This window comes from Pseudopipra pipra, chromosome 5 (assembly GCF_036250125.1).
Source record: "Pseudopipra pipra isolate bDixPip1 chromosome 5, bDixPip1.hap1, whole genome shotgun sequence".
NCBI classification, from domain to species: Eukaryota; Metazoa; Chordata; class Aves; order Passeriformes; family Pipridae; genus Pseudopipra; species Pseudopipra pipra.
The window spans coordinates 19,417,240-19,439,110 of NC_087553.1; the positions used below are offsets into that span (position 1 = coordinate 19,417,240).

General features: G+C 37.0%; 3 protein-coding genes across 19 annotated transcripts in view; 1 reads left to right on the forward strand and 2 right to left on the reverse strand.

The window, feature by feature from the left end:
- The window catches only part of CHPT1 (choline phosphotransferase 1), a 21,316-nt gene extending 20,188 nt beyond the window's left edge, over nt 1-1,128 (forward strand). For all 6 annotated transcript variants that reach the window (XR_010430645.1, XR_010430646.1, XM_064654803.1 and 3 more), the window contains one exon: nt 971-1,128. Coding sequence is in view for 4 of the 6 variants with exons in the window: in XM_064654803.1 (XP_064510873.1) it covers nt 971-1,015 (45 nt within the window). In the remaining 2 variants the exon portion in view is untranslated. The remainder of the gene's footprint in view (nt 1-970) is intronic.
- SYCP3 (synaptonemal complex protein 3) lies at nt 109-11,647 on the reverse strand. 8 transcript variants are annotated; one of them, XM_064654813.1, is made up of 9 exons: nt 11,563-11,647; nt 9,413-9,556; nt 8,186-8,261; nt 7,166-7,200; nt 4,900-5,017; nt 3,799-3,898; nt 2,957-3,055; nt 1,186-1,290; nt 109-1,050 (listed from the first exon to the last, which is right to left on the reverse strand). In XM_064654813.1, exons 2-9 carry the CDS (start codon nt 9,540-9,542, stop codon nt 997-999), a joined length of 717 nt encoding a protein of 238 aa, XP_064510883.1. In that variant the 5' UTR covers nt 9,543-9,556; nt 11,563-11,647; the 3' UTR covers nt 109-996. The 8 variants fall into 8 exon arrangements, with proteins under 8 accessions (XP_064510883.1, XP_064510882.1, XP_064510881.1 ...); XM_064654812.1 differs by having other exon boundaries at nt 9,413-9,559; nt 11,563-11,641; XM_064654811.1 differs by having other exon boundaries at nt 11,408-11,635.
- Nucleotides 11,648-12,752: 1,105 nt separating this feature from the next.
- Nucleotides 12,753-21,871, reverse strand: part of GNPTAB (N-acetylglucosamine-1-phosphate transferase subunits alpha and beta) — a 42,530-nt gene continuing 33,411 nt past the window's right edge. For 3 of the 5 annotated variants that reach the window (XM_064654794.1, XM_064654796.1, XM_064654797.1), the window contains 5 exons: nt 21,540-21,625; nt 19,701-19,799; nt 16,437-16,604; nt 15,101-15,191; nt 12,753-13,948 (listed from right to left, as the gene is read on the reverse strand). In XM_064654794.1, the coding sequence (XP_064510864.1) occupies nt 13,871-13,948; nt 15,101-15,191; nt 16,437-16,604; nt 19,701-19,799; nt 21,540-21,625 (522 nt within the window). In that variant the 3' untranslated portion in view covers nt 12,753-13,870. Of the gene's footprint in view, nt 13,949-14,431; nt 14,490-15,100; nt 15,192-16,436; nt 16,605-19,700; nt 19,800-21,539; nt 21,639-21,871 lie in introns of all 5 variants that reach the window. The other 2 variants (XM_064654795.1, XR_010430643.1) reach the window with 2 other exon arrangements.

The window sequence follows — 21,871 nt, forward strand, 5'->3', positions numbered from 1 at the left end:
TTTTATCTACTGTGGTATGAAATCAAAGCGTTAAATGTGTGAGCAACTACCTGATTTGTGAAAGTGGATATTCAGGTGTAGCGGTTTTCTGTAGAAACAAACTGCATGCACACTAAGCCAATTGTTTAATTTATACTTATTTACTGCAATGAGATACATGAAAGATAAATGCTTTACCCTTAAAATTCAGGCCTCCCTAAATTGCTAGTCATTTGGGATTGCAAAAAGTAATATTCCATCTCAAAGGCTTGTAATAGCTTGTACTAAGTAAATAAGGTAAATCTACCCCATCTTCTTGCAGTGGCTCTACAAGAAGTAGATACCCCAAAATGCATAATGTTCAATTATGCTTACTGGAGCTGATACATAAAGCTCATCATTCAACTAAAAAAACCCCAATGTTTTCTGGACAAATTACAGCAGTTCACAAATCTCTTACTAATACAAGGATATTTAAATACCTAGCGTAACAAAAGAGTTAACAAAATTTACTTTAATTTACTGTAATACACATCATTAAACAATCTTACATGAGCTATGTAATACCCTGTGAACTTATAACTGCTATGTTAGCTGACTAAATGCTGAAACTACAGAAATCTGCATCTTGTGAAAAATGCTTCTATTTGCACAATTTACCTAAAGGCCTAAAGTTAATTTGTAAAATCTGGCTATTGCAGTTTTTTATTACTTCTGCCCATTGTAACAATTTGGCATTAGAAAAAGTGAAACAATTTTAACAGTCCAGTGCTATTGAAAGTTAACATTAAGTAGTTAAAAATTAATTGGACAGACAGTTTGGGGTCCATACTGCCCCCCCATTAATACAATTTAATAATATACGTGCTTACAACATTATCAGACACAAGATTAGAACAATCTGTGAAAGCCTTTAATAGGAACCTTAAAACATCTATAGCTTAGCATCCTTCTCTGTGGCTAATGCCTGTACTTGTGTCATGTTACTTAGGTACAACTTGTTTCTCCATTGAGCCATCAGAATAACATGGACTGAAGAGACTTGCGAACAGTTGCCATCTCCTGCTGTTGCTGTGACGAGAAAAGGAGATAATACTGAACAAATGCCATATCAGTACGAGTCCTTTGAATTAAATGAATGTCAAATGACTTTTAATAGAATGTTCTATTTTTGCATTTAACTAACTTCAGAGGTCTGATACTTACAGTGTCCATCATAATCTTCTTCTGCAACATAGCCATTTCTTTGCGGAGTTCATTTTGGGCACCTGCCAGAAGATTTTCATTGCTCTTCTCCAGCTCGTCCATGCTCTGAAGTTAAGGATAATCTTAATTCAGAACTCCTCAGTGTCAAAGAGTTAATTTAAAACAAACCAATCATTCATTTTCTTACTACAATTTAATTTTTACAGTGATCACTGGTAATTGATTAGTTTTGTCACAGACTTGACAGAGGAATCATACAGGACTTCATACTCCAGCCTACATTCCTATTTTAACAATGTGGACCCTGTGAAGGAAATGGTACCCTCCAGTCAGTTTCTGTGAGGTCTTAGGTAGTTATTCTGCATTTTAATTAAGAGTTCCACAAGAAGAACTTGAACAGACATCTGTCAGGAATGCCAGGGGTTCAGTATTATGGCAACCTTGAGGGACTTGAAGTAAGGATTATAAAACCCATTACATGTCTTTGCACACTTCTCCCCAAATAAAACTCACTGGTTATCTTTCCTTTTGTACCTACAATTATGCCTACCTCTGTGTCTGGTTGCACGTTCTTTAACTTACATTTACTTAAGCATATTTGAGGCTTGACTTCTACCTTTTGATCTTTGAGGAGAAAAATCAAAGTAATACTTGACCTTCTATTCAGCTTTTCCTCTTTGACAAAGACATTTTTGACATTTTGGAATAATTATTAATGCTTCTGTAATATCCTCTATAAATTTTGACTGTCTTAAACTAAGAATTGCTCTATTTCAGATTTATTTTCCTAAACTACCAGAATTGGAAAAAAAAAAACAAACCAAACCCTAAGCTTATTGTAACTAACTGAAATTTCAAAATGGGACCAGTTAGAAAATGACTTGAACAGAATAAATTAAAATTTATCAGAAACTGAGAGACTTGAACCCACCCCATATACTGGGGGCCATGCAGCTGGAAAACAGCTTGGCAGAAAAGGTCCTGGGGGACACCAAATGGAACATAAGCCAGCAATGTGCCCTTGCAGCAATACTGGCAACCAACAGTTTCCTAGGCTGCATTAGGAAAAGTGTTGCCAGCAGGTCAAGGGAGGTGATCTTTCCACTCTACTCAGCACTGGTGAGGCCACACCTGGAGTGCTGAGTCTGGTTCCAGGCTCTTGAGGTGCCCAGTGACAGGACCAGGAAGGACAGACAAACTGAAAACAAAGGAAGTTCCCTCTCAGCATCAAGAAATGCTTTTCCTGTGAGGGTAACTGAGCACTGGAACAGGTTGCCCCAAGGGGCTGTGGAGTCCCCATCCTTGGAGATCCTCAAAAGCCATTTGGAGGTAAGTCCTAAGCAACCAGCTCTAGACAGCCCTCCTGTACTGCCTGCTGGCAAGACCAGATGTCCTCCAGAGGTCCCTTCCAACCTCAATCCTTCAGTGATTCTATGGTGCTGTGCCTCTGCATTCATTATAAAATCAATCATTTAGGGTATTTTCATTTTTCTCAGTTTAATTCTCAAATAACTTAGAAAAATAGTGGGGGAAGGACATTCTGGGAATGAAGTGTTTTGTTCTGGGTGTAAAATGAATGGGGAAAACCTTTTTTTTTAACTAAAAAGTAAAATTTTTGTGGAGTTATACTCAAAATATTTTTTTGCTTGCTGTGTAGTATGTAGCTACTTTGTTACAAAAATACCAAATAATTTAAAAACCTAAATTACTACGGCTTTCTTAAGTGATATGATAAGGATCAGCTGCCTTCCAAGGAAAAAATTTACTGTACCTTTAAGAACTGCTCATAGAGTTGCTTAATGGTTTTCAGTCTCTGACTTTGAACTATTCTTGCCTGTTGAAAAACTTTTTGTTGCTGACGAAGCATATTCTGAAGTAGAAGCAAAAGGAAAACATAATTGCATTAGCTGTTAACCAAAGCACTTGGACAGCACACCAACGTCATTTTCCATAATCAGAGATTCTGCCCTCACTGGAAAATCTGTGCCTTGTAGATCTCTGCCCAGAGAGTTTCTCTTGCTCTTAGTAATAAAAGTAAGATGAAGACTGGATTAAGCCCTGAATCACCTCCTAAGGTCCCTTCCAACCTGAATTATCCTTGTAAAATCCTACGAGGATTTTGCTATCCCCTGCAGCTCCTTAGTGTGCTGCCTAAATCTGCCTGGGGAAAAGCAAAACTTGCAAATGTGTTGGAAGAACAAATACAGCAACATCACTTTATTACATTCTGTGGTATGGTTCCTATTCCCTTTCAATTATCAAATTCTCTTACATTTACTACATCCAAGCATATCTTTAAGCAAACTACTTTTAAGAAAAAACTTTCCATTATTCCTTTGTTCCCTGAACCAAAAGACTGGATGCACAGAAATGGCACACATCTTTCTTCTCCATAAATGTCTTGGCTTTTCTCAAGCCATATGCTGGCCTAGGGCATCACTTAGTGCCATTTATAAACTTGCAATAAAGTTTATAAATGCAACTCTCTTTGCAAAACGTAATCATATATTTGTTTCAACTACGTGAAGTGTTTTTACATTTTTTGAGTGTCTAAACAACAGTACTCCCTTCTTGTAAAAATACAGTGAAACTCCTGCCACGCTGGAAACCCACCGCTAGTTTTTCTTCCTGCTCCTCTGCTTTTTGCACATCTACATCCCATTGCTGAAATAAAGTCAGGAACTGCTGGGAGAACTCATGATTGAGCTTCTGCCTATAAACAGACACTATCTGTAAGTATGACAAATACTATCAAGAATTACAAGGAAAGCTAAGATTCAACATACATATGGAGTAGGATAAAATCTGACATAGATAAAGAAACAGGATATTTAGACATCTGACCCTAATTGAATAATGTGTGTTTTGAAAAACTGAAAACACATATACACACACACTTTGAGTGAATATGGATTATATACATATAAGGAGACAGCACCCGCGTACAAAACTCAGGTTAAAAAGAAATATAACAACTTTTCTTCCTAACAGTGTGAGGTTTTCTGACCAAGTTCTAACCCAATTACAGATCTTTGTTTTAACTTAAGGGGTTTTTAACGCAAAGTTGATCAGCTTATTCATGAGTTTATGATGATCTGAGTTTCTCTATGTAAATTTAAATTTTGTCCATAGACATTTCAGATAAATATATATATACACATATATATATAGAACAACACCAAGACAGTTGTAAGTATTGCTGACTTTCAGTTTTTAGCTGTCTCATTTTTCAGTTTGCTCTACCTGTAGTATCAGATGTAGCAATTAAATGTGTCTTAGGAGGGGAGAGAAATATTATGTAGGGTGAAAATTATTTTCTTTCTTAACCTGAATAGCATTAAAGTTTTACTGAACATTTTTTCAAGTTTTCAAGTAGAAACAGAAAATTCCAAAGTGGAAAAAACCCTCCTCGTTGTTTTAAAAGACAAAAATAACATCAAAGGTCACTTTCCATAAAAATAAAACCAGCTCTTTAACATACCTTGCTCTCAGAATTCCAATCTTAAGTTTCTCTGTTCAAAAGAGAATATGCTAAACTATTACTGTCAGTTTTGCAAAGTGGACACAATTGAAGGCAGCAGAGGCCCTGAGCAGATATTGAACTAGAAGATACAGTACTTGACATTTAATTGCAAGAAGACAGAATAACTATCCATGCTGTGACACAAAAGGCAGTCTGGTTCCACAGGTTTGAAAAACAAGGGTAAATGTTACCTTTGCTCCTGCTGCATTTTCCAAACATGTTCAATCTTCTGGTTACTGGTTTTGAGTGAGGCTTTTGTATACATTTCTAATCTTTTTCTCTTAGCTAAGAGAGCCTTGTTAATGTCAGCTAAAAGTCAAAGAATATTTAGAAATTAAGCACAGTGGATACATTGTGCCATTTATTAAAAATACTGAGAAGCAAATGAGGTGTGTTCTAAGGGAAAGAAGCATTGCCCAGCCCCACAACAAGTGTAGCATTGCCTTCCAGTCCCACCTCTCTCAGACACCAGACCAAACAGGACCCACTGTGATGTGACTCAGCTGCAGCTGCTTTGATTTTGTCAGACCAGTGGTGGGTCCAGTGTCAGACTGGCTTTGAACTGACACACACAGTGAACTCAAACTCCAGTGGCTTGAACTCAGGGCAGCTGCAGTGCTCCCATTCTGTACGCTGAGATCGGGGCTTCCCTACTGATTATTGTGGTCCAACGTGCACTTCCAAGGCATCACCTATGCAGGAACTACACACACATTCTTGGAGCACTGGAAGCACTACCCAGTCAATTCACACTGTGCAGGCACATTGTATTTGCACAACTCACAGCCTATAAATTCTCCATTCAAAGCCACAGATACCTTGCATAAACTTCCTCTTTTCTTTAGTACCTCAGGATATTTTAGTAACTCAAAATCTTCATGAGTCTAGCTGCATGACTGTGGTGCTAGCTCAGAGTTTCCAGACCTTCAAGGTCTGAAGGACCTAGATATGCTGACACTTTAACTATATTTTTTCCTAGAAAACCCACACCTGTTTCAGAGTAATATTCAAATTACTTGGATTTCAGAAAGAAATTAAAGGTAGCATGTGGCTACTATCTTTGTGAACATATTGAATGAACAACAAACTGTAATTTATACTTCAGAGACAGTAGTTTTTAATAATATAAGGTAGTGTGTTTCACTTTAATTTACATTTGGAGACCTAAGTCATAGTTTAAGGTTAATACAGTAATTTTTTTTCCATCTCACTATAGATTTCAGGAAACACCTGTCAAACCTTCCTAATTTGTTGAGGCATCTGCCCCTGCTAATGCCAAACCTACTGTTTTGTGCAGACAGCATCCTCTCTCTGATCCATTAATTTTCCTTCCATCCGTCCTTCCTTTCCTTCCTTTTTTAAGTCTTAAATTACAAGCAATCATAACTTTTTACCATCCTCCTCTTATCTAAATTGCCAGACCTATGCTAGTATTCTATTATATAATACAAAATATGTAATTTTGTGACAGCAAAAGGTCTTAATTCGTGCATTAAGGAATCCTTTTAACTCCTCTTTCACCTTAAGATTGACATGCAAGTAATGACTCTGTACAGCTTATTTATTACATACAACGAAAGTATTAATCAACTATTGAGTGTGGAATACTGACATTAAGATGGTTTCCCTTCCTTTTTGATGTTTTCTTACACTGTGATAGGTGTTACACATTCTTTACAAATGAAAGGTGGTTTTTCTATAACCCATCAGCTATCTAGAATTCAGCTGGTAATTTAGCTGTAAGTAAAGCCATCTGAGGATCTGACTATGACTGTACTAAATCCTACTAAGTGACATGCATAAATCATCACTAGGTGACTGGCATTACTTACCCTCATTATTTGGCTCTTCTATAAACTCATACTCATCATGACTGCTAAAATTCTCTTAATAGCTGATTCCCTATTCTCTAAATTTCTGAAGGTGCTGAGTACAGACTACTCTCATTCTCTATTGCAACTAAAGTTTACTTCCAAAGTTGCTTGTCTAGAATTAGAACCATTTGTTCTACTTAACTGCTTATATTCACATTTACCTGCCCCTTATTTCTCACTCAAGTCTTGCAATCTCCAGTATCCCCCATGTCAGTGTAACAAAAAATTGAGTGAGAACAATACCTAACTATCATCATCCCTTTTCTCTACAATATATTCACGACCTCTTAAACTTCATCTTAAAATTGGAATTATCAAAAGCACTCATGCATCTTTCCCTTTTCCTTTGTAGTTACCTACATAATACTTACTTTATGTGCAGTTATTCCCTTTTCTTCTTTCTCTTTGCTCTACTTAGATATAATTTTTTTTCTGAAAACTGGCTTTATTCAGAAATGCTGAAAAATGCTACAAAGACTGTTCATTTTATGTAAGTCTTGAAAGTTATGTTATGGTAAGAAATTACTGCCAATTCTACAACTTTTTTTTTTTTTTAAATTTATTAGAATGTAAATGTACTTACCTCCAAACCTTTCCAGCATATTCTGTACTTCACCCCTAGAAAACAGCATTTCAAATTTTTATTTGCCCATCTTCTGGCTTTAGAGTAAGACCTGTTTTATATGCTTAAAACTAATTTTATTCACGTGCCTATTACTTGTAAGCTGTCACAGAGCTGCTACTGCTCTACAAGATAAAATAATTATACTCCTTTTCTCCTCCTGTGAGAGGTCCCTTTTTAAGTATTTTTAAAAAAAAAATACTGGAATCTATTAACTTACTCTCCAGTAAAAAAACACTATTAGGCATTTAAAGGGTCTTGAGTGAGGGCATTCAGTAAATAAGATTGATTATTCCCTAGAAAAAAGAAAACACAAATAGTATTTGGAACATCAAATGAAACAAGTCTGTACCATCCCAGATAGCATGACTGGCACAGTAAGAAAATCCAAGGTAAATAATATCAAGGTTCTTTTTACAGCACCTTTAAGATGATAACACCAGTGTGCAAGGCAGTGGTATAATACAGTAAAAGCAATATATTCAACTCAACAGCTGTAATCTCCTACAAAACTATTTCAGCATACACTTTCTTATTACATTTACACTGCCCATAATTATTAAATTTAATAAGATTTATCTGTAAAAATAATTTATTTTTCATGCAATATTTGGATCATTCAAAGTACTGGTAATATCTTCAAGCAACTAAAATCAGAGGAAAAAATGATGGAATTTAATGAAATTATCAACAATTTAGAATAAAAAATATTTTTAAAAAATAAATATTTTAAAAACTCACACAAATATATCAAATTTTCATTTGTGTTCAAAAATATCTACAAAGGAACTGCAGAATTACTAATTTTAAAATGTTACATTTTCTTTTTTTACCTACAACTGCTGTATTGTCTGTCACTTGATTTTGAATCAAATACTAACCAAACCAAAAACAAACACAGCAAAACAAGCATAGTGAATAACTGAAATTGGTATCTACTTGCTTATTTTGGAAAAAAACCCCTTAGACACCTAACCTTACCCCACATCATCTGGAACCACATGAGTAGTCGCCAAAGGTCTTTTCTTTCCATGCTTGTCCATTACTGGTGTGTCACCTTTAGAAAAATTACAGAAATACTTACAAAAATACCTCCTATTTTGTGCAGGTGGTTCAAGTTATTAAAAGTGTAGTTACTTTTCTGTAATGCCATTTTTCTGAACATGTCTCATGGGTCTCAGTTCCTGTCAATAACACATGCAGCTCCTAAAATTTTGGTTCTGGAGTTGACAGATGGTGGTGAATGATTCTGCAAAGCCAGATTTGAGCTGGCACTGCCTTGAGTTCCTCTACACTGGTCCCAACCTGTTTTACTTTCCCTGTCCACTACTACCCCATTAGTCGCAACCCACAATATAACAATCACCAGAAAGGTAAAAATAACGTAAAAATCGAAAAAGCCCAATCTGTTAGAATTTTACTGTACAATGAGCCCTGAAATGCTCTCTAACTTTTAAAAAGCAAAATCACAAATATGTATTTATATTATTTTGAAAAAAAAAAATCCTTGGCTACCAGATTTCTGTTAAAGGCAGGGATAAGTGGAACAGCAATTTAGTCTAAACAAATGAAGGGGAGAAATGAATAAGAAACAAGCCCAGAGATAACTGCTGAAAGATGAAAATTCAGAAGTGGAGTTGCATCAAACTTTACAAAAAACTAGCATGTGATGAATGAGAACTGTATTTTTAAGCGAAGTCCACTTTTTTATGACACTCCCTCAAAATTAAACAAGAATCCCTTGTCTGATTTATTTTCTTTTTGCCTCAGCTTTCTCTCCTTCTTCTTTTCTTTGGTTCAGATTCTTCCTGAAGTGCTTTTAAACCTGCCAGACTCCAACTACCTTATCTGACTCAATACTCCATACAAGCAGGCAGAGCTCTTTGCTCTGTCCCACTCTCACAGTGTTCTGTGCAGCCAGGTGACAGAAGGATATGGCATTAAAATAAGGTAACATAATCATGTAGCAACATTCTACTCTATTGAGGACTCCACCTGTAATTTCAAGACGTAACAGTGCACTACACAGAGCTATTCTATTGGGTTCTCTCCTCTTACCAATCAAAACCACACAGTAGGAGGCTGGTTGTCTTAAGCATTATAAACCCTGCTTGCTCAGACACTGGCTGACACAGTCTTTCTGTTCACAGTCAGGAATGTGATGAAGTTCACATTTTAAAAATGTGCTAAAAAAGGGCATATAAGCACCTTCTCTAATATCTTCCTCTGATCCACTCAGTTCTTTCCTATCCTCCTCAAAGTCATAGGCAGGTAGGGTCTGTTCTTCTGGTGCTGGTTTAGCAGCTTTTCCTCCATGCTTTCTTCCCGATGGTGCCATAATGAGATCTTTTCCTGCTGAAACAGTATATTGTATTTGTTACATAACTTTCCCCACAATAATTTGAAGATAAATACGTTTTCATGCTTACATGGACCTGTCATGGATACCTCTGTAACAGTCTCCACATGTAAGGATATGTAAGCAGTCAAACTGGTTTAGTTTTGAGGTGCTCAGGGGTGTTTTAAGAACTCAATAAAAAAAATGCCAGGGCTAATAGGAACACACTTGATTCTGCTGAAAAAGAAGTAAATTATCCATTTTCTTAAGGTGCCTGCCTGCTCACCTTCCATGTTTATTATACATTTTGTCATATCCAGTACTGCATTCCACACAAGCTATGCCAGTATTCTATTTTACAAAATATAGAAATGGTAAACCATAAAGAACAATGTGATTGTACAAGCCATCCTGCACTATAGAGACAAATATACAAGTGCCTATGCCATTTTTAAAAGTCCTGGGCAACTTTCAGCTTCTGAATTATCTTTCTTTATAGCTATTATGCCTCTGCACTCTGTAATGTAACTAATGCCATTTCTATGTTGGCAAACATTATACACATACACTACCCTCTTAAAAAATATTAATTGATTTACTTTAGTAATAGTAATTTTTATATATTCTGTATATTTTTATAAATATTCAAGGAGAAAAAAATCTATTTAGAAGAGAAAGAGCATAGTTGTAGTCACTAGATGCATGAGTGACAAAATATTTTTTCCTTAGTATTTTATCAGCAATAGCAATAATACACAAATACAACAGGAAATAGAAAGCTACTGAATCCTTGCTGAAATATTTCTTCTCATTATCTTTTTCTGATAGCAAGAGCTATGAGGTATTTCAAGTTAAGTGTCACATGACATTTCCTGTTAAAAATTCTTTTAAAATAACAGAATTTCTTGGAATATGGAAAGATATCAGCTGCTAGTACCCTGTTTTCCAAACTGAGCAAGACATGACTCAGTAGTGGGTAAACTTCTCATTCTAGATACAATACAACACAGCTACAAATATATGTAGGTTTTCCACAAGCCAGGGCACAGATGGATCTGAAAATTAAGTTCACACAGTGAAACTGGGAACTCCAGTAAAGGTCTTCTGAATTTCCATGGCTGTGAAGTCACCCGAACATTAACAGCTCTCACACACCTCAGTTTCCTATTTCTGGTTTGGTTTTGTTTTTTTTTTTTAATTATTTGTCCACAGTTGTGAAAATATTTTTTAACCACACATTACATGGATCTATGTAACATGACCACACTAAGCTAAGGAACACTGCTTTGTAATACCCAGCTTTTTCTGAGGTTGATACTTCCCTCTGCGGTACAAAGATTTTTAGACCTTACAAGTGTCTTGGAAAACAAAAGCAAAACCTCTTTAAATTATTAACTGGAAAAATCAAAAGTCCTTGCATTAAAATTATCCTCAAATGAGTGAGAATTTTCAACACTCGATCTGCTTTTCAACTACTGTGATTGTTGAAAACAAGATATAAGGAGGAGAGTCCTGGTGTGGCATTCGGCTGTGCCTGTTTCTGGGCTGCCAAAGCACTTCAACATTTTACTGCAAGCACCTATTTTATCTGACATACAGACGCTTTCTCCTGAAAAGCAGTTTACAGAGCAGGACTCCCCAGTCCCCCCCACAGGCGTAAAACGATCTCGCCCCCTCGCAGCCCTCGATCAATGCCGTGTACCTGTTTTAGCCGATTCAAGGATCTTCAATCCCGAGCTGCGTAATTTTTTTTTTTTTTTTTGAGAAACTCACCTCTGTTTTTCACCCTGCCCCGAAAAAAGACATGAAACAAAACGGGGCTTCTGTGAATTTCCTACGTGGGGCTTTTCCCCGCGGGGACGCACCTGTCTCCACCTCAGAGCAGCGGCGGAGGCTCGGGCCCTCAGCCGCCTCACCCTGAGGGCACCCGCGGGCGGCAGGGAAAGGGCGCCTCTCACCCTCCCGCACCGGAGGGAACTCCGCTCGCCCCAAGCCCCTCTGCGCCCCCCGCAGCCCTCACGTTCCTCCCGAGGCTGTCCCGGCCGACAAAGGCTGGCGGGCACGGCGGGACGCGGTGCCGCCTCAGCGCCTCCTCCCCCTGGAAAAGGCGGGAAGGCGGGCGGAGCGCGGCAGGGACACACTCGGCGCCCTCAGGAGCCGGGGCCGCGCCGGGCCGGGCACGTCGTGCTCATTCGGCATTTAACTCGTTTAAGGCTCACCTACCTTCACCTGGTTTTGCCCGAAATAGCTTTAATTTATCATTCAGATAACAAAAAGCCTTCAGAAAGTATTCTGGTGTATGTAGCTATGGTATGGTATCGCAGGAGGATTTTTCCATAAATCACTGCAAACAGACAATATTTTTCTGCCACATGTTTTATATTTCAGATTCTCATTTCCTGCCCTCAGCCAGTTAAGGTATTCTGCTTTTTCCTTAGGAAAGCCAAATCTAAATTAAAGAAGAACCCTAACGCTATTTCAATTTCCAATGTTCTCATTAACCCCAACCACTTGAGAAATTTTACTTGGTACATCCTTGACCAAGTTTAAGTTTTCCCTGGGGTGGAGTTGACTCTCCTCACAGCAGTCCTGGGGGTGCTGCAGGACTGCACAGCATCCCAGGTCTTGCTCTGTCCCCCCAGCCAGGAATGCAGTGGGAAGGTGGGACATATGGCTGGGACAAAGAAGCTTTGCCTAAACAAAAAGGAATTGCAGTGACAGCTGAGCTACCTATGCAATCTGCTTATTTATACATAACTTCATTAAGAAAAACTGCCTTGAAAATTTCAACAATATTTTCCAACTATCTTGATTAGAACGTCAAATATATTTAAAAAAAAAAAAACCCAGTCAAACTCGAATCTACCTAATATTTTCAAGCGTAAGAAGTTATCAAAGCTTTCTTGTATTTCTTGAAACGTCTCATTTTCTGCTAGGCTGAAGTACTGCAGATTTAAACTATTTATTTATATTCTACATTTCAGCATAATATATATTGCTAGCATGAAATATAATTAAAAGTGCTTGCATTTTTATAGTGCTTAAAAGCTTGATTCCACTTTGAGAACAGATTCATGCTTCAAAATAATAGTAAATTACTATAGTTGGAGGTTTTTTAAGGGAAAAATAATATAAGGTTTCATACACATTACTGGCTAATTTATCAAAATGGGCGAGTTTTTGTTTACTTTAAAACAGAAACAACAGACAAAACTTTTATCACATTTTAGTTAATTTCAAAGCAAACCAAGTATCTTACAATACATATGCACATACATTTTGTACATCATCTGATTACAAAAATTAATGCTTTTTTGAATACTGTTAACACAATTAACTGAAGATACACCACCAAAAGTTTCTGCTTGAAAAGATTCAGTACCCTTTCCTACATAAAACCACATTAGTCTGATGTCTCAGCAAAACACAGGGCCAAACCCTGTTAAATTTAAAAACACCAAAGCTTTGTATATCAGTACAAATATTGTTTTCCGTAGTGAAACACTGCTCCCATACTTTTCTGCTTTAAAAGTTTGTTACCCATTCATATAGAGAGGCACTTTTGCTTTTATACTTACAATGCTTGTAAAATATTATTCCTTGATCATTTTCATTGCGTTACAATCCTCTCTTTGTAATCAAGGCAAGAAATAACATCATTGTATTCGTTGGAGTAGAATACACCAGATATAAAATACCTTTCAAATAACCATTACATGTTTTATTACTGTGTAATTTTTTTATTAGCATACATTTCTTCCAAATCCCGGTTAAATACTACAAATAGGGAAATGAATTGTCACTGTGCTTTAAAGAATGTCAACATCTCTAAATGTCTACTAAATTTAAATGACAAGTTACATAATTCTCAATTTCCCCATAGGTTTAAAAAAAGCAGCAATGACAGAAATTTGCAAAATGCTTTGGAATGCAAGATCAAAGACTTGTTACGCTGATCCCAAACAACATTTCTTTCCAACATTTTATCTCGTTGGCAATATCCACTGCAATAAATGCAGTTACATTTATTTAGGTAACCCTTTTTATAAAAAAGGATAACATGGCCATGGAACTAAGAGTCATAAAGTAAGATCTGTTGAAAACTGCCTATGTACAGGTTTCCGGCAATTATTTTTTGTTGTTTTGCAATGTCACAGCTCCAACAGCTTTTATATCATGAAAGTACTGCAGAGATTCTAACTGTAGACGCATGATTTTTTTCTTCATATCAACATAGTTAAATGTTAAACCAGAAAAGACACTTATGAAAGAGATTTAAAATGCTTAGTCACATCTTGAGGTAGACTGATCTCCAAAATAAAGCTCTTCTACACTTTGATTCGTTCATGACCAGCTTCTTTTTGGATCCTTCTCCTTGGAAAAATCTTTCGTTTAAGTGCAATTAGCTGAGGAGAGAAAAGATACAATATGTAGTTCTCTGCTGGGCTAAAGGTCCACAGCTGGTCAGGTTTTCACCCTAGAAACTATAAAACCTGTACCATCTACAGTAATTTAGTCAATACTGTACTTTTTTTTTCCATTGCACAGGAAAAATATTTTTTGCTCAAATTCATCTATTAGGTCTGCACATTTCCACTGAACTTCCTAATAATCAGAATATAAGCAGAAAGTATGCCTATATTTTGGTTATTTTAAAGGAAATTTGTGTATTTAAACTAACACTGGGCTCCATTCAGTTTCTAAAAGATCAACACAAAGTTGGCATCTTAAAACAGTATTTATATTCCTAACTGTAACACTGAGTTGAGTATCCCCTTCCAAAACCAAGTTACTGATGGAGTTTTCTCATATATACAAAAGGCTGAAAATCAAGGGAAAGAGTCATGCAAAAGTCACAGGTGGGAAAAAAATAATAATCAAAAGCCAACCTTTCAAGAATTACACCCTCTTCATCAGACCACGGAAAGTGTTACTTAAGGCCCCAACCTGCAAAGAATTACCCATGTGATTTGTTCCATTGACTCCCTCTGAGTTCAGCAGGACTAATCATGTTCAAGAAAGCCATTTTAAGCTTGCAGAAGTGGCATTTTTTTTCCCCCTTCGAGTCAGATTAAAAACCTTTTGAATTCAACAGGAGTCTTTGCAATTACATAGGGAAGAGATTTTGAAAAGGCCTCTCTAAATACCTTAAGATTCTCTTCAGGACTACAGTACCGCTATTACTTAAGTTCCCTTCCTGTTAATTTACTTTGCACTTTTACCAATATGTAAGTTAATAGACCAAGAATTTCAGAAACAAGTACTGATTTTAAGCTTCCAAATTTAGCACACTGATGATGAACTTGACAGTCACAAGGCACCTGAGAAGGGAACACCACTCTTTCCCCCCATATGACTCTCTTTTCAAGGACTCTCAACATGATGACTTAAAAATTGAAGCCAGCTAATCATTATTCATATAACATCTTTACTTCTTTTATGAAGGAAAAAATCCTAGCTACTCTTCAAAACCTATATAAAAAAATACATCTGATGTTATCCTGAAGATTCCACAATCTGTTAAGTGTTATATAAATTTGATAATACATTAACTTTACCTGTTCAGCAAAAAATGAGATGACTGTAAATACAATAAGTGTTACTAGAACACAATGGGTCCAGAATTTGAGCTTGTCTCTATATGCCCTCCTGGACAAGGAAAGAAGGAAAGAGAAAAAACAGCTTCATATATTATAAATTCAAATTTTCAAACTTTAAAGACTTTCCACGAAACATGCAAAGAAAGTTTTTTTTTCCAGGATTTACAGGGTGACTAAAAAGAGGACAGAGGCTCTCTTCATGAAAAGCCACATGGCGAGGACAAGGGGCAACACGTACAACCTGGTTTTGTCTTGACATAAGGAAATTTTTTTACAGTGAAAACAATCATTCTGGATGCAGCCTCCCCAGGGACATGGTACAGTCTGCACCACTGGAAGTTTCCAAGATGTGACTGGTCACAGAGCGAGACCTTAGAATCAGTTAGGTTGGAAAAGACCTCTAAGATCAAGTCCAACCCTTGTGCGAACACTGCCAAGTCCAGCACTAACGCATGTCCCCAAGTGCCACATCTACACATGAAGTGTTTCCCATGAAATGTTGGATCAAATGATCTTTTGAGGTCCCTTCCAACCTGGGCTATCCTATGATTCAGAAAACATTTTGATTTCCACCAGCACTTCAGCACGCTTTAACCCACCCTGGTAGGTTCATCTTTGGCTACAAGCAATTCAAAGTGTCTTTCTGAAGCTACAAAAAGTCTTGATGGAGGTTCTCAAAAAGGGAGCCAATAATATGTCTATTCCTCCAGTGCAAATTTCTAAAGCTAACTGCTGAAATGGGTTTGCCCCCTGCTCCCTCTGCCACTTACAATCTCCACCTGTTCTTGTCACCTACAATCCTTCTGATTCCTTCTACAGTTCCTCTAATATTTTAGCTTTCCTTATTAATGGCTATTTTTCATAATGTGCTGATCAGCAACAGATTTACTATATTAGTCCTGTCTCATTTCTGTCACTGTATCTGTCAATCTTTTGCTTGTATTCTCAAGTCAACTACCCCAGTTTCTGAAGTTATTTATAAAATGGCAAGAGATAAACACACAAAAGTTTCACATATTATGTACAAGTGAGACACACATATATCTTTACTGATTATTATCCAGATGGTTTGGGATTTTTTAACATTTAAAGAAACCCAGAATTCCTGAATTACTTAAACAAAACAACAGTAGATTTTCTTTGCAGTAGATTAGGGCCAATTGATAAAACATTAATGACTATTTAAGCACCAGAAAAACCCAAATCCTGCAGACCTCAAATTTTAGTCTACCAATATCTTCCAAATTATATGCTGTTGCAGTGTGATACCTTGAAAACAACTTGTGTAACATACCATTCTTGGAGTTCATGCATGTGAAGGAAACGATTCCGATATTCTCTTGGCAGTTCAAACTGGGAAGGTATGGGAAACATTGATTCATAAAAATCCCTAAGTACTGCTTTCACTGTTTGAGCATCCTTATGATTGTGATCAATATTGTCATTTAGGCAAACAAATTTTCTAGAAAACAAGATGAAATTGTTAGAATATTTCTTTAGTAGTATGGCAAAGGTATTGGCAAACCAATAATACAGAGTCCTTTTTAAAAAAAGTATCCTTTTAAAACCAAATTGATCTATTTTTTTTATTGTTGCATTATTTTAAATTAATTTGATTTTAATTTTAAGAGCAGTAAGGTTGAGAGCAAGTCAAAACCTCTGAGGAATCCAGTGACAGGCCACATTTCTCTTCTAGTTATATAATACTGCCATCTAATGGGCACCAGAGTATGCCCATCGTAAACAGCATTATGATTTGTGTAAGGATTTTTATAGTTTTAAATTATCATGAGTAAAGTACCTTAAATAACAAAGTGAGCTCCACTGTAGGAGGTAAACATACTCAATTAATAATATTTTACTGTGTATGCTGCATTCTTTAGAAAAAGTCAACATAAAAACTACAGAAGATTGTATAAGAGAGAGCAAAGCTTGGTCCCCAGGCTTTGGATTACTGAGAACATTATATAAATTGGACAAGACATGGCTTGAATCATAGATCCAAAGTTAGACTTGTATAATCAACCAAAATACAAGCAACAACAATCTGGATAGAATTTATATGGAAATCACTGTGACTGAATAAGCACATTCCCAATAATGCCTCTTGCAGAGAGTAATTTCTCACATATGAAACATGCAACTATTTAAGTTACTGCAAAAAACCTGTAACTAAAGGAGCAGTTAGTGTGCTAGACTGCCATGTACCCTTGGCCACTCTGACCTGGTGCTCAACCACAAAAATTCCTCTTCCCACATATGGGCAAGGTTATGTGCTTTATTTATATTGTGAGATACAAGACCCCTACATTTTCCCCAGAGGCAGAAATCATATCTGGTGACATATGCCTTGTCATTGCTAACCTTTGTAAATAAGTAGTTCTGGTCAGCTGTATTCTCTATAGTATGGTATGCTCTTTCAAAGAGCAAAGTTCAGACTTCCTACATGAGGCTGGATATAAGCAGAACCCTATAGTATGTGTAGCAGCCCACACAGGGAATTACCAGTGAATGGTAATGTCCTGAATCTGGCATAATTGTTAACCTTGCTTAGACAGTTACGTGCAGGGGATAAACAGTCATTCGAATTGTTACATCTGAGAAGAACAAAATACGCCTCTCCAAAAATGAGCAGGCCCTATCTACCCTATCAAGTAATACCATGCAAAGCAGCTGGTTATGGCAATCATGTCTACACTATAAGCTATTTGGGAGTTCACTCTGGACTATCCCTGACCTTGTCCCTTGGACTGGCAGCTCATTAGCCCTGGGAATGCAGTAGCTGCACTCCAGGAGTATATATATCCCTGTTTAGCTTCATCTAAAAGAGATGCAGTTTACAGACTGAGAGATTGCTACACACAGCAAACCAAACCACCGTACATGGAAGTGATGAAGATATTAGCCTGTTTCTAACAGAAAGACTGTTTTAATTCATTCAAAAGAAACCAAACATGACATTCCTTTGGATATTCCAGAATTAATGCCTAGATGATTAATGCTCACTTTGCCTTAAGGATGCAAATCAAACATTTTAGCAGATCAGTAAGTGAATGATACTTTTAGTTTGTTCCAAGACAGGCACTAAATATCTGTTTTTAGAGACTGGGTGTGATAATTGGTTTATATGCAAGGAAAAGATAGCAAAGAGAAGGAAATGGCATGCCTACATAACTGTGTCAGCTCTCCTTTGCTAACAAGGTATGACTAAAGTACTGCACTATATTTTGCAGGAATACAGCCCAAGTAATTGACTCAACCTCACCTCATGGACTTGAACATTGAAGGTGAGAAACTCATGTTATGTGCCCTCTTTGGGCCTGACAAGGCTTGAAATCACACCCACCTTTAAAAAAAACCTCCTAGCCAGCAGACAAAGAAATAGAGAATAAAGAGAAAGCAGAAAGATGAGCTAGAGCACTGCCTACTTTTCCTTTGAAATGGGTCATTGTGGGAACTGGAATGCAGGAGTTATGAGGCCAGAAGGCACTCTTGTAAGGCATAGCAATAGATACAAACCACCTTCAGCTGAAAAATGTCTCAAGACTAGCATTTCCCTTTCTGAATGAATGACCTGGTAAAAGTAGTACAGTATGAGAGGAAAGTGAAAACCGGCTCTTTATCTAGAAATACAAATAATGGTGCAGTGTTAAAGGCACCTGAGATTACCCAATAACTTGCTGTGACCAAAATAGGTTTCACTTTCCCTGGCCCAAGGTACCTGGTTCTATGTTTCTCCTTGCTCTGTCTTTTGACACTTGCCAGACCCCTTCTTGAGGCCAAACTCGTTAAACTGGCAGAGAACTCTGGTTTTCTAGAGACAGAAGCAAGATGCAAGATAAAAGTGTGGAATCATGAGAAGGAAGGAGAGGAGAAAAGTGGAGGCACTGGCCCATTTCTAAGACAGTTAGCTACTAAATTATCTCACAATGTCTTCTCAAAACCCAGTTTTATGCAACGGACTCAGGTCTACAGTTAAAGGCTTCTGCGAAGCAGTTTCAGACTGGAGTCCCAAACACAGCACCCTTTGCTTTGCAAGGTGGTTGCTGTGCAATGTATTCCAGGACACAGATTTTTTCCATTTATCACAGTCATTTCAGGAGCCTAATTCAACACTACAGACTCTACTCTCAGATTTGAGTACCTAAACCTTTTACCCCTGCAGAGTGAAAAACAGAGGACTACCTTCCATCTTTTATCTGTTTCTCATCAAATATTAAAAAATGAAATAATATTAATACTTCTTGCCATGTTGTAAAAGAGCATGAAAGCACAATGTATATGCGAAATTGATTTTGTAACAAAATAATACACACTCAAGTTTTAGTATAAAATAACTACACAAAGCAGATAAGCCCTAACATAACAGAGAGAGGAGTCACTTAGCTTCAGTCAAATAGAAAAAAATAGAATTACTTTTGGTTCAAATTGGTCTTAGCTTTGTTTAGAAACATGCGAAAATAAATTATTCTTTTAACACATATAAACTTTAAACAGCCAAAGAAGAAAATTAAAACCACCTCACAACTTCATCACAATGAATCACAAAACAGGATACCTGGGATTTTTTCGTATGTCATCCAGCTGACCAACTACATGAGAAACATTTGTCCGAATCATTTTGAAGGCAATTTCCTCTTCTCCCATGATTTCAAACCTTAATGTTAAAATAATATTTATACATTAATAAAACAACCTGAAGTCTGGTTCAATAAATATTAATCTTGAATGTAACATAAATTAGTAACATTTCTAATCTGACTGGCCAATCTTCATTAGAATTTGCCATTTGCTTTCTATCAGTATGTTTACATTTTTTGGCCAATGCTCTTGCACAGAATCACTTTCCTGTAGATTTATCAGTAACCACCTATAAATCGAAGATCTGAATTCTAACAGAAAGCTTAAAAACTATGAGCCTCTGACCCCAGGTTAACAGTCTTACTAGTGGGACTACACTTACATTTTTCACCTTTCTTATCTTGCTATAAGAAAACACCTTGCTGACAATGGAGACAATCTACTCCATTTATGAAGCTCACAAAATTAATACAATCATTTAGCACATACCCTAATGATATAACTATATTACCATAAATCAGTTTAAGTACAGTAAATCCTTGCCCCCACCCTAATGTTTTTCAACCTCATTTGTTGGTCAGCTTTTCCATTTTAGCAGTAATTCTTCTGGGAAGGGAATGAATTACAAAGTTTACAGCACGACTGCATGTTCCATAAATTAATGTATAATAATGCCCCAAAGTTGCCCTAAGCAGCATCTGCAACCTTCTTTCATTCTACAGTTTTGAGTTTGTAGCCACCAACCATGTGCATTGGAGACCACCTGGCCCTGCCCAATGCTGCTGGTGAGAACAGGAGCCAAGGCTGTAAGCTCTAGCCAGCAAACAGCCTCACTGGCCTGCAACTGGTTTGCAGATTTCATAGAGTCACAGAATATGCTGAGTTGAAAAGGGCTCATCATGGTTGAGTCCAACTCCTGGCCCTGCACAGACACCCCAAGAGTCACACCATGTGCCTGAGAGCACTGTCCAAATGCTTCCTGAAATCAGACAGGCTTGGTTCTGTGACCACTTCCCTGGCAAGTGTGTTCCAATGCCCAATCACCCTCTGGGTGAAGAACTTTTTCCTGATATTCAACCTAAACCTCCTCTGACTCAGCCTCATGCCATTTCCTTGAGTCCCATCACTGATCACGAGAAAGAGATTGGTACTTGCCCCTCCCACTTCCCATTTCAGAGAAGAAAGATTTGAGAGAACCTGAAAGATTTGATCTCAGTCAAATCTCTGCAGATACAAGTATTCAAACAAACTTATGGTCATGACTGTGGCTTGTTCTGCCCTTTTCCAAGGGGGATGGAACAGTTTTTCTCATTCACCTCCTTCCCTACCTATCACTCCTCTTCCTCACAGGAAAACATGGTAGTTAGGTCTAATATGCTTTTTCTATTCTCTTTTTTATGCTTCAGTAGAAGAAAGGATGAAGTAGATTTACAACTTCTAGGTACAGGACTGCAGAAGACAGTACAGGACTCCTCCTTTTTATGCTACTTTAACTGTCCTCACTCATTACATGCAGTCAGTTTATACAGCCATCTAGACATACTCTGGCTTACTATTGTACAACACAAATTAGGATATGGCCCAAGACAGCACAAGTAACACGGAAATATTTAGTCTACTAAATAACAAACCACATCATTCTGCACAGTGAAATATACATAAATTAATAACTGTGTTTCTTTAGTTCCACTGTTAAAATAAATCAAGCTGAGATTTGTTAGCATACACATACAATCTTTGGTTATGTATGCATTTATCCTCTTCTTATGGCTTTACAAAACCTAACATAGCTTTTCACAGGACTGCAACAACATACCTGTATTTGTTTTTGTCCTTGTATGCCTTACGAATTCTGTCGGTCACAGGTTTGCAATTAGTCACTAGGTTTTTGGTTACTGGAGGCTGCAAGAAAACACTGTTTAGATTATAGGTTACTAAAAAACAGAGAGTCTGTTATAAAGATGTGCTTTGTAGAAAAACTTGTATTACAGTTAGAAAGGCCTGCATATGCTTTACTCTCCTGGAATCAAAAGCATTAGTTTCTTGGTCAACTGTTGAGGGAAAAAACAAAACAATACTGGTGCATAACATCACAATTTCCTATGCATACAAGTAATATATGAAAACTACAGATTTTTTTTGGCAAAA

Excerpts from the sequence above, each read along its gene's own strand:
- SYCP3 (XM_064654813.1), bottom strand. The coding sequence starts at position 9,542 with ATGGCACCATCGGGAAGAAAGCATGGAGGAAAAGCTGCTAAACCAGCA. Across the intron at positions 8,262-9,412 it reads AGAGGAAGATATTAGAGAAG|GTGACACACCAGTAATGGAC; the intron begins GTGCTTATATGC and ends ATTTTTCTAAAG. Across the intron at positions 3,056-3,798 it reads AGCAGGAAGAAAAACTAGCG|AATATGCTTCGTCAGCAACA; the intron begins GTGGGTTTCCAG and ends CTTCTACTTCAG.